Source organism: Apteryx mantelli, chromosome 9, assembly GCF_036417845.1.
Source record: "Apteryx mantelli isolate bAptMan1 chromosome 9, bAptMan1.hap1, whole genome shotgun sequence".
Taxonomy (NCBI): domain Eukaryota; kingdom Metazoa; phylum Chordata; class Aves; order Apterygiformes; family Apterygidae; genus Apteryx; species Apteryx mantelli.
This window is the reverse complement of record NC_089986.1, coordinates 24,082,928-24,095,458: the sequence shown is the minus strand read 5'-3', so window position 1 is coordinate 24,095,458 and position 12,531 is coordinate 24,082,928. Positions and strand designations below refer to the sequence as shown.

The window sequence follows — 12,531 nt, the reverse complement described above, 5'->3', positions numbered from 1 at the left end:
TTGGTCATGGATATCAAAGTGTCCATTTCTGTCTGTGTTCCTTCAGCTGAAACTTGAGTGGTATCTCTCATGGACAGAGCGCAGGTCTCTGCTCGGGCGTTAGCATGGGTGTGCATGGTTTCAGGGCTTTGATTCTTAGACACTTTGAGATCTTACCTCAGGAAGTGTAAAATCACATCCTTTAATGATATTGCTCTAAATAAATGGACAGCTACACTGTTATTTGCCCATCTGAGAAGAATAAACATGGAAATATAATAAAAGTCGAGAGCGTAATAAAATTGGAACAGAACATGAATACAAATGAGTCATTCTGTCAGCAGTGAACTAATGAAGCCTGATTTCCTACAGATTTGTGCCTCATGTTTGATTGACTGGTGCCAAGGAGGTGCAAGATAGAATTGAAGCTTTTCTTGTTGTTGGGCGTTTATAAGGTCTTTGTGTGGAGTGTTGGGCATCTGATGAGATGGGACGTCTTCGTCACCCTTACCCAGTTTCTGTAATCTCTATTGTGCAGCTGCATAATTTCACAGCATTTGTAGGGAGCAACTCATCTTTTAAAAATTTGGTTGAAATCAGCAAATGGTTCAAAAGTTAATGGCAGAAACAAATACATGTGCCTGTACTCGCGCACATACACATACCCTGAATGCACCTGTATAAACTGTACTCCAGGAGCAATCATAAGCCCAATGGAGAGAATAGTACATGCTAGGAACTCTGGTTAATGAAACTTAAAAATTTTTTGATTGCAGTCAGATACAACTGTTGTCTTATATTAAGTGTTGCTGAAAATGATCAAATGTCAAAGATCTCAGCTTTTCACTTGGAGCTTTCTGTATTCTCATTAATGAAAGCTGAACAAAAAGCAAAGATAACTGTGAAAGGCAAAGTGAGTATGCAACAGTTTTTTTTGTTTTTTTAATAACTTATGAAATTGAGTTTAAATGAATAATTCTGTGTAGACATTAAAGGAGTAACATTAGGGATTTTCCATTGAAAGCAGTGTGAGTTTTATTTTTGGTATAAAAGGCAGTAATTCATAGAACAATTTTGTTGATTAAGGCTTATAATCAGCGCTCTAAATCTTGCATGTAAAAGTTGCTGAATATGAAACATCTTCTGGATATTCTAAATGGTTATAGTTCTTACAGAGAAAATTATATGACTAATATCTCTGTGGTAGTAAACTATGGATCTCCACCAGAGTTCTCAACTTAAAAGTAACGTAGGCTTCGAAATTAATAGATACTTATGGCTAATAGGACTATGAATGATATGAAGAGGAAGCATAATGCCCAGAATTTAATTAAAAGGTTTTTTTTTAATTAAGCAACTCTTAATAAACTTAAGCCCTGTAACCAGAAGATTGTGTAGGAAGCAACCAGAAATGCTCAGGATGTACATCCTGGCCTTGAATGCGATTGCTGTAGGATTTCATGGACATGCTTCCACCTTTATGTGATATCACCAACTTACTGCTATTTTATCATCTCCACCACCACCTTTTTTATCAACACTATCAAATCCATTCAACTGAAATGAAGGACAAAACTTAATTTTTTTGCCACAGTATCTTTTGAGGGGGAGATAACATGCTGACTTGCACTCTAACGATCTCAGTCCTAAAAAGAAGTGAGGTGGATGGCGTCCATGTTCCACATGGTTGTTCCACAAGTTACGTAGTGAGCTTGAATAAGAGGGATACCTTCTCCTTGAATGAATTACTTAACAATATGTATTTAAGAACCCAGTGAATAATGTAAACTTGGCACAATTCCCGTTGACTTCAGGAAGGTCTGGGGTTAGCTCAGCTGGGCTTAAAGGATAAAGCCCTGTGGCTCCATTTGTTATGCCTGGCAGTAATTTCATGTATCTGTAATCCTTAAATATTTGTGTTATTGCTGTCACAATGTAAAGATAGTTAGACTTAATTTAATTTTCTGCTTTGTTACAGTTGATAGAACTCTGTTATCATTTGCATTTCTGATACACTCATTAAAACACCTTTTTTAGAGCCATTTTGTTTACTATACATTTTTATATACACTTTCCATCAGTGATCACTCATTTCTTTGGAAACAGTGGTGGAATCCTTTTTCTGAAAAAAATCTTACCTAGTTTTAAAAAATATATGTATTTATTTTTGTATAAGCAGGTTGCTGTAGCAAAATCTGGAAGTGTAATGTCGGGAGGGTGGCATAGTGTTTACAAATATCTCCAGCACCTGTGCAGCTCGAATTGTTTTCTCTTTGGCAAATGGGGATATAAAAGACAAAATCAGAGTTCTTTATAAAGCTGGAGTATCTAACGTAGTAGCAGGGTACAGAGACTTCTAAAATATTTGGGGAGGAGTAATTAGAACTTGGTCGGCTTCTATGATTGTTTTGTATCAGGCCTTGTAATTTGGAGAGGAGAAAATGATAAACCTTTAGACTAAGGCTGAGATTACTCTCTTTTTTTCTACCCTGAGCTATTTTTATTTTTTAAGAGCAGTAGGTTTAGATGTCTAAAATGCTGTATTGTTCATAATCAAACAGCGGATCAATAAAATAATAAACACGAAACACTCAAGTTATGATCTCTATTGATGGATCGTGCATCTGAGGAAAACTTTGTTATTAAGAAACTAGGAAGGCCACTGTTACAGAACAGAACAAATAGCATTTTTCCATTAGACTTCCCAGATTTAAAATGTTATTTTTCTATTAAATTAAAACTGAAATCCGCAATATTCTTACAGATAAATGTTTTGAAGTTGCAGGGAAATGAGGATAACTTTTTGTTCACAGGCATCTGTGACGATTTATTGAGATATAAGCTCATTGAGCAGCACTGATGACTGAAGCTGAGCAGACTGCCTCACTTCAGCCTTTCCTTCAGCTCATGCCCTTGCTTTACTCCCTCGCAGCTCTTAGCTGTTGCGGAGCCTGCCATTACGGTTGTGCCATACGCAAAGTCTTCATCTTCTTCAGAGTCTGATTTTCAGGATAAAATCTGTTCCTTCTTATAAAGGCCAAATATTTGGGCTCACTGAAGGAGAGCTGAAAAAAGCCTGGAAAAGAGCGCGGCTGTTGTCGAGCAGGGAGCTTGAAAAACCACACAGTCCTTTCACGCCATTTGTGGGAGGGGCTGGAGCCTTGGGTCCAAGCAAATATTTAATGTATTTTCCCGGTGCCTCGTACTAAAACATCTGTGTGCGGATCCCGTAAAGACATTCACAGGATTGATTACAAGTGTTAAGTGTGGGATTCATCTGCCTAAATGTCAGCATATATTGCTGAGCTCAGCTTCAGGTCCCATTATAGTCAAGGGAGATCTATGCAGTGGAAGTTGAGAGAATATCCTAAATGCCTGTATTTATACTCTAAGTATACCTAATCTCCCCCATCCTTCATGTTTTCTCTCTTTCTCACCCATAATAAGAATAAGAACGTATATAAAGTCACTGGCTACCTTCTTTAGAAACAAACAATATATTGTGATAGAGAAAAGAGCTAGGCATGAGCTAGGGGTCATAGATTCAGAGTTAATTTAGAATTTGGCAGTTGACTCAGACATGATTGGCAAGGAGATTTCCAAAAGGCTGCAACTGTAAATTGGAAATAAATGGAAAAGGATTATGTGAGTGGGAGACAGCTTTGAATCTATAATGCATGTTCTGAGACTGACTTGCTCATAAAAGAGCATGTGTTTAATGTGTCATAGAAATATTTAAGCCACATTGGTGTTCATTTAAATATTTTATTTTTAAAGTTGGATTCTGGAATGCCTAAAAATGAATTCAGCATGCATATCCTTGCCATCAGTGCAAAGGATAAAGAGGGATAAAGAAGTGATCACCAGAAACTTTCTTTTTTTCTTCCAGACTCATATTTTTATGTTGTTTCTTATTTCCTAATCAATTTTTTAGTCCTTGCTATAGCATCTGTTTTGTTACATAGTATTCCTCTGAGAATAAGCCGTGGCTTTATTACATTGGGAGGCAGTCTAGGGAGAGTGTGACTTGCTGGCAAGAAGGCATTCATGTATGGATGTGTGAATTTGGGTGGGTGACTGAGGTGCCCAAAAGGGGCACTTGTCTCTGGTCCTTTGAGACTGCTTCTGTTCCAAAGATAATATATGCATGTAAATAAAGCAAGATACATTTCAAATATGCCCATGTTCTGAATTGTTAATTTTTTTGCTGTCGGGGGACTAAACTGCAAGAATCTACACATGTGCTACCACCCGGCAGCTCAAGTGTCAAAATGAAGGGGTGATGGCGTTAAGGAAAGAAGACCTCTCAGATCACTATTTTTGTTTCTGCTTGATCTCCTTTTCTTCATTTAACTAAATAAGTTCCTCTTGTTCCAGCTGGAAATTTATGTTGATAATATGTCCAGGGAGTGGTCTGTAAAGCTTTAAGAAACTATTCTGCAATGACAGAGGAAGAGGGAAGTATGTGTCCAGAATTGCAGTTGCCACATCACGCTGGATGCATGGATGGCCAGTGTCCCTGATAGCTGTGTTATAAACCCCTGCCTGAGTCTCTGCTACCCCGTCTGCAGCAATGTGGGAAATGCAAATGAGTAACATCTCCAGTGTCACTCTGATGCATGTGACTTAGTTCTCCCCAGTTATGATTGTTTCGTATTATTCTTCACAGGTGAAATCTGTGCTTTTAAAATCCATGGGCAAGAAATGCCCTTTGAAGCCGTTGTGCTAAACAAGACATCTGGAGAAGGTCGTCTTCGAGCAAAAAGTCCAGTTGATTGTGAACTGCAGAAGGAGTACACATTCATCATCCAGGCCTATGACTGTGGATCAGGACCAAGTGGAACAAACTGGAAGAAATCTCACAAGTGAGTGAAAATGAGAAAAAAATTTTTGCTTTGGCATGCATTTACACTACAGTACAGATCAGGTTGAAGGACCCCTTTTATACTACAGTCAGGTGGAAAACCGGTTTTGGTTTATTTTTCTATTCTTGCTTTCACATTAAGCAGATAAACTAAACACGTTGAGCAGGATGGTTAATAGGTTAGGTTAATAGGTGGTACTTCATACTGTGGAGCCAGTTCCCTGCATAACCTTAAATGGCACAGTGCCTTTTTTTCACCCAGTTCATGAAACCAAGCTCCAGACCACTTGTTATTAAAGATGAAATTTACTCACACGTAGATGTGTAACTGGTATACAAACTGTTTGTTTTGCTATGAGAGCCATTTAAATAAATGATTAATAGTAATCATTCTTGCTTTTGTTCTTCGAAGACACGTGACAAGTAGAAATGTAATTAATTCTACAATCCATCCTGAACTTTTTAAGGATATTAAAAATAAAAATACACGTTTATAAGAAGCCTGCAGTATCAAACAACTATGAAGTTACAGAAACAATTTTTGCTTCATGTTATTAAAGTTTATGATGTTTTTTCCATCACATGTCAGTAACAATATAGTAGGTGTTATGCTTGTGGAGTATTTTTGTCCAGTCATGACCAAAATGAAATCTGGAACATTGGGACCAGAAGTTGGTACACTTGTGGTGGTTTATATGCTAAATCACACAGTAAGCTAGGTTTGAGGGTCCCATGGTTTATTCCTGGCTCTGCTATTGGTCTAGAAAGTCCCTTCACTGCTTTGTCCCTCTCTTTCCCTGCTTGTCAGTTCAGATAGCAGATCTTTTTAAAGGAATGCCTTCAGGGTTTGTTCACTGAATACAAAAAGACTTTCATTTTTGACCCTCAGGGGTTTACAATAATGCACATATTGATAATGTGACACAGTCGTTATCCTAATGAGAGCTGCCAGCAACAAGGACCCTACCCTTTGATTTGTTCATAAATGAGTGTGTTGTTGTGAATCACCAGGGAAGCTCAGGCCCACACTGACACAGTGGATGTGTGGATCATTTCTGTCCTTAAATATTATGTTACGTGTCAGTTCGAGGTACTGACAGTACTCTTTCTTTCACAAGCTAGATGTAAAATATTGCAGGTAATTAGGGCATTAGATAATTACAATCAGCAGAATGTGAGAGACTTATTTAATGTTGAAGAGTGTTTGTAAACTGACCATTTTTAGTGGTGAATATGTAAAAGTACTGTAATTTTATTTCTCTTTTTTCACTTATTAATCCATTTTACATTGGAATAATTTCATTGACTTTTTGGTGGTGGTCTATTTTAAGAGGCAGCACAGTTTTAAGAGAACCGTGAAGCCTTCTTCTTGCTAGCTGTGGCAATATGTTTTCACTAACACCACAATAGGTTTTCGAACTGCTAAAATTAAACATACTAATTCAATAATTTCTCATTTTAGCAGAGGTTTACCTTGTTTTCCAGTTGTTTTCCGCATTAGTCCTCTAAATGTTCTGAAAACAATGTTAATAACATGATCTTACTTAAAATCATAATAAACTAAATTTTCTCCTTGAATTCTTCATTTACTTATTTTAGGGCAGTGGTCCATATCCAGGTAAAGGATGTCAATGAGTTTTCACCAGCTTTCAAGGAGAGTGCATATAAGGCAGCAGTGACGGAGGGAAAGATCTATGAAAGTATCCTACAAGTAGAAGCCCTGGATGAGGACTGTTCTCCACAGTACAGCCAGATATGCAATTATGAAATTGTCACAACAGACGTTCCTTTTGCCATTGACAGAAACGGTGAGTGTGGAGAAGGATGCAATTGTAAGTCCTGGGCCAGATGCAGTAATTTCTGTAGATGGTAACATTACCAGTTGATACCAGCTGATAATCTGCCCATTTTAGTTTTAACTGAAGAGAATAATCCTGTTCTCATCTCTGAGGATGAAGGCACTGTTATATTGGGAAAAATGCATCCCTTTTACATAAGGTTTGGTCAGAAAGTGCTGTAGTTATTTATAATGAAACTTAAAAACCTAGTTTTGGAAGAGCAATATGTTTCACTGTCAGTCGATGCATTCTTGTAATTGTCTCGGATCTAGTTCCCTATCCAAGGGATGGCATTTCCTAATGCAAGTGTGTAGTCCTATCCAGTAGGCTTTATTCACTGTTTATGGTTAGTTCCATGCCCCTGAACTCTCTGAATCAGGGTCTAAATGCAGAAAGGACCGTTTTCTGGAGATATTTATTGGTTGCTCAGACGTTCAGGGAGCGGTTCCACAGATCTGCCTGTTTGTGGTGCTTCCTGAAGCAGTTCCCTTATTCTGTAGTATGGAATAACATATACTTGGTGGAATAAAATATGCATTGGAGAAGTAGTAACTCATTTTCTGGCTTTTAATTGGTTTTCTAATATAGTTACATTGGGGGGGAAAAAAAACCCAAACGATGTGAAGTTTTCTGTATGCAGCAATTTCTGACTTTGGCTGCCCTGCCTGTCAGCTTCTCCTAGTCAGCTTCTCACTGGGGAACAGCACCAAACTTGTCATTGAGTTTGGGAGTGGTGGCTTGGCTGCACTAAAATTTTGTTGAAGATCCTCCTTTCCATTTCCTGGTTGCTTCTGACAACGTAAAATAGTGGCTCTGTTTTTGAAGGGCTTCAGCAGTCCCGTGATGGCATCACTTTGCAGATCAAGGTGCTGCTTTTTGTGAAGCTGGGGGAAGAGACCTGTGATGGAGAGCTGGGAAGTTGTGCTCCACATGCAGTGCGCTGAGCTATTGAAGGAAAAGTCTAAGACGCCTTGTTATTGATATTCACACAGGCGTGCCTGTGCAGAAGTTCAAAATGTAGATTTCTCTGCCCACAGAAGCTGTTTCTTCTGAACAAGCACTCTGTGTATATGCCTAGGGATGCTCTGATTTATCTTTCCTAACAGAATCATTTAATCTGTGTTGTATATAGGAGGAGAATACTTTTTGGAAGTTGAATCTGATTTTTGGCCAAATTAGAAATTGAAAGCATGCATGGAGCTGCTGTTTTCTCCCAGCAGCCATTTTCATGTTGGGATGTTTTATAAAAACCCTTTCTCCTATTCAAAAATGATTCATCTTTACTTGTGCAGCTTTTGCATAATGCACAGCTGAGCATCAAAAGATAATAACTGGTTAGCATTAATAAAATGTAAATGACATTGGGGAAACAAGCCCTCTTGTTATATTACTGTCATTGGGAGGCAAACATCCTGAATACTCTATAGGAAGTGTAATCATAATGCTTATGATTGTGTTTAAGTAAATGGGGTCAGCTGGCACAATAATCTCTTGTCAGAGCAGTAGCACAAAGGATTTTTATATATGGAGTGAAGCAGTTGGAAGTAGATGTCTGTGTGCAGTTCCCTCTGAGCTTCTCCTGTGTCTGGATTATTTCTGGTTGTGAGAACTCCCATCTTGTGGTAGAGGAAGTTTTCTGTGTTTCTGTTTGAAACTATTATCCTTCCAGAGCTCCAGATGACTTGTCAGTTTGTGGCTGGTTACTTAGCAGAATTGCAGGTGGTTTCGTAGGAGGCTTGTGGCAGCTCTCACAGATAAATATGCAGAGATTAGCCTGATACGGCGCAGCCGTTCCTATTGTTTATGCCCTTCCAGCTCCCGGTGCACGGTACAGCTGGCTCCCGAGTGGCCAGGGCTTCCCTGCAATCTGAGGCTTGATCTAAAGGATGCAAATGCCCTTGTTACATACTTGCCCCAATGTACTTGTCACCAGCATTTCCAGCAAAGGCAATGAGAAAATCATAGCCTTAGATTTGACTTCAAAGCCTGCAGTGAATAAAGGTGAATAATTGGTATAAGGTTGTAATACTTAGAGTTTTTTGGTCATGAATTCCATTAATAACTTTTTGATGTATTTGTTCACTAAAAGAACAGTGCTGTGACAATCAACAGTAATTGCAGTCTAATTTGCAGTTTTCTTTAGATAATGGTAATTGTTTTATCCCACTGGGATTAGAGACAGAATAGATGGTTGCACTTTTATTTTGTGACAGAAATATGTTGATTAGTTCTAACGCATTTCACTGCTCAGAATGTCTCTGTGCGCCAACTGAGTTGCACTTTCTCTTGTGCAAATTCTTTGGCCTTGTGCCCATTTTTATTAGCTGTGAGATGTCTTAAAATAGATGTACGACATGCCTGGGACTGTGTTTGCTTAGTGCTGTGCTAATTAGGATTTTGCTTATAGTTTTTGCTCATTCTGAAAAACAAATCTAGACATGAATTTCACTATTTCTAGTGAAAGACTTGGCAGTATGTCTCATGGAAGTGACGACTTTTTCTGCTTTTCAGTAATATAAATACATGATTTTTTTTTTCCTTTAATCCAGACCCCACTGAAATCAGTTCACAGACTTTCACACTGAGTATTGGATCAGATGCTTAGAGTCAAATCTAAATATTGCACATGGCCCCAAAACTATGGGCTATGGGAGGAAAACATGCAGTCTTAGATGATGGGATTTTTTCACCACCAAACTATGAAAATAACCACTAATGCAGACTTTTAGAAAGAGGAACGTGCTATTCTGTCAGCTTTCACCTCTTATCATTCTCTTTTTAGGCAAAGCTTATTTCTTATATCTAGATCAATCCAGGGAATATTTTGTTTTCTTGAAAAATTATGATGGATATGGGGAATGTTTGCAGAAAGAAGGAGAGAACCCATCAGGCTGTAGCGGTGCAGAGCCCACTTCACATCACCAGACTGTGTGAGGAAATCTAGATACCTAGAGTTGGCACAGGACAGGACCAAAATATTTTGCTAAATTATGCACCTAAATCCTTGGTAGAATAAAGCTTCCCCTTTATATTTGGCAACTTTGACCGTGTGTGTAAAATTTCCTGCTGAATAAAATTGTGTTGTGTTATGAAACCATAACACTAATAAAATTGACTCTCTTGTATATGAGCATAATTTGGAAGGTAATGAACTCTTAGCCATAAAATACAATCACTTAATGGTAAAGGACATATTCATGCTTTGCTGCACAAAGAACTGGGAGTAAAGGGATAAGACACATTTTAACAGACTTTTGCATGCAGTCTAGTTTAGTTATTTTCTTACCAGAGAGTCCTAATTACCAGTTCTGCTGTCATCACATCAGTATTGACTAGGTGTTTTTTTTTAAGTAAAGGAAAACTAAACCACAATGTGTGGATCTATTGCAATGCCAGCAGAACAACACTTTTAATGCGTTTTTTGCCTTCATTTGTGAGGGGACATGTTCAGATGGTTGAAAAATACAGCTATAGACACAAATTCTGTTCTGATTCTGACCTGCTGTCTCACCTCGGGGAAGAAAGTTTCATGTCTATTACTTAGCTTCCTCGTTTCTAAAATGGTTATAATGGGTATAATACTTGGCCACCACTGGGAAGCACTTTGCGAATAGATGTTTAAATTGTTCAATGTGAAGATGAGTTAAAAATCCCACTCATCTATCCTGTCAGTATAGGTTCTGTCAAGCTGTATATCTTAGCAAATAGACCTCGGCAGGGCCTCACAAGGTCATGCAGTTGCTTTTACAGCGCTGAGGTACGTGTCGGGAGCTATACAAACCTGGTATTGTGTCAGAAAAGAAGTGAAACTTTGCGGCTAAGCATTTACATGTTTTTTTTCTAACTGACAATTTCTTTCTGTTACCATTAAAAAGAGCACTTTTGTTACAAGAACTTATTCTAATCCTCCCGCTTGACTCTGGTAGTACAGCTCCCAGCGGCTGTCAGCAGCGAGGGGTGCTGAGCTGCTGCTCCTGGGAGCAGGCTGGCGTCAGAGGCCGCTCACGAGACCAGCCCAGCCCCGCATCATTTGCAAGAGTTAGGAGTTTTATCCTTTCTATTCACACAGGAAATCAGTATGAGATTTAAGAGGGAATTGCCATAGTAGATTAGATCATTAGTCAGGTTTTTCCCCTGCTCTTGTGTCTTTAATCAGCTGCTCCAAAATATGATGAAAGAAGCCCATGAAATAGGGAGCATGTATCGAACTATGCCCAAAACTGACTCTCAAGAAATAGAGGTATAATGGTGTGTGCCCTCAGGCAGGAATATGTATATTCCTGTTGTCACTTGTTTTGGTTGTTTTCTTTTTAATCTGTTATAGCTCTGGGTATTTCCAGGAAAATGCAAAGAAAGACTATGGAAAATGCAAAGAAAGACTATGGAAAATGAATTTTATGGGATAATTGTGAGCTGTGTAGAAAAGTATTTACTTCTCTCATTTAAATTTCCCTTTTTTAATGCTATTGATTACCCTTTTGTTCATGGGTAAGATGTAAATAGAAATTCTTAGTCTGTCTTCTCTAAAACATTAATTGGCCTATATTTATAGTGCTTCCCCTCTGTAATCATATTGATTAAATTGTAAAATAACAAAGTAACATAAAACATCAGAGGTAACAGAAAAATAGAACAATTAGGAAATCAATAAACTATTCAGTAACATCCACAAGACATTCAGGTGACCTCCCAGTATAAAACCTAAATAGTTAGAATCTTTGTAGTCCAAATCTTGAAAGACAATAATGAAATACAAATCTTAGAAGATAGATTTAGTGAAATTCAAATACGTTATAGTTATTTATAAATCTTAGAAGGCAGTTAATGTGCCAAGGAGATTCTAGCAGTTTGCTACTGCAGATTTAGCCAGTTTTGGTTTCTTGAGAATTATCTTTGCTGATCATAGAGTAAAACAATAGCAAAGAGAACAAAAGAGGGAAGTATAAAGATGTATATAAGAAATAATACAATGCAGAAAGAAAAGAAAGACTGAGCAGATATAAAAGGAAAATTAAGCACACAATGTCAGTATTTCATTAAATCCTCTTAGGTAGGTACTAATCAAGCTATTTGAGATAGTAGAATGGGTAATTAGATTTTTATTTTATTAATTACTGACTCAGAAAAAAGAAGAGTTTATATTGTTACTGTGGTCCCATTTGTGCGGGGGAGAGGAATCTCCATGGCAGTGTTCAGGTTGCCTGGAGAGAGCAGAGGGCGTGCAAGAGGAAGAGGAGGAAGCTGGAGAACGCAGTACTGTTTCCACATTAGCCTTCACAGCTCCTTCTGCTTCTCATTTCATGATGTAGGAATGGTGATAGGGAGGTTTAGGGAAAGGCTTAATTAAAAACTTCTTCCATTTGTCTTCTTTCCCCCTTTTTCAGGTTTCACATGAATGAAAAAAACAGTGTCAGCACAATCCAACGCTAGATACTTAGATCAGCACCTGTAGAAATCAGACCACTTTAGTTAACTATCCTTCAGGATTTTGCTGCTTCTATTTTCAAATTTAGGCCAGATAACTTGCTTTAGAGATCCATGTTGCAAGCAGTTATAATGTGGAGCATTGATCCAGAGAGTTCCCATTTATAGAAAGTTTATTTCCTGGATTCCAGAACAAGCAAGCTCATTCAAAGGGATGGTATAGCAGCCTAGAACAAAAATGTGAAGCATATTAAACAGTTTCAGTTTAAGCTAGGAAGGTATTTCAGTGGAAATGGACAGAATTAAAATGCTGAACTTGTTAAATACACTGAAGTGCATTTGAATGGTGATCTTCCAGTCCTGCAGGAAGTACTGTCTGAAAAAGATCTTTTCATTTCCATGTGAAAGTCATAATTTCTTTGTTCC

The 12,531-nt window shown here is 38.0% G+C and overlaps 1 protein-coding gene across 1 annotated transcript in view; it reads left to right on the top strand.

Moving 5' to 3' along the window:
- CLSTN2 (calsyntenin 2) overlaps nucleotides 1-12,531 on the top strand; it is a 393,600-nt gene that overhangs the window by 291,872 nt on the left and 89,197 nt on the right. The window contains exons 3-4 of the mRNA XM_067301933.1: nucleotides 4,649-4,844; nucleotides 6,443-6,651. Coding sequence (XP_067158034.1) covers nucleotides 4,649-4,844; nucleotides 6,443-6,651 — 405 coding nt within the window. The remainder of the gene's footprint in view (nucleotides 1-4,648; nucleotides 4,845-6,442; nucleotides 6,652-12,531) is intronic.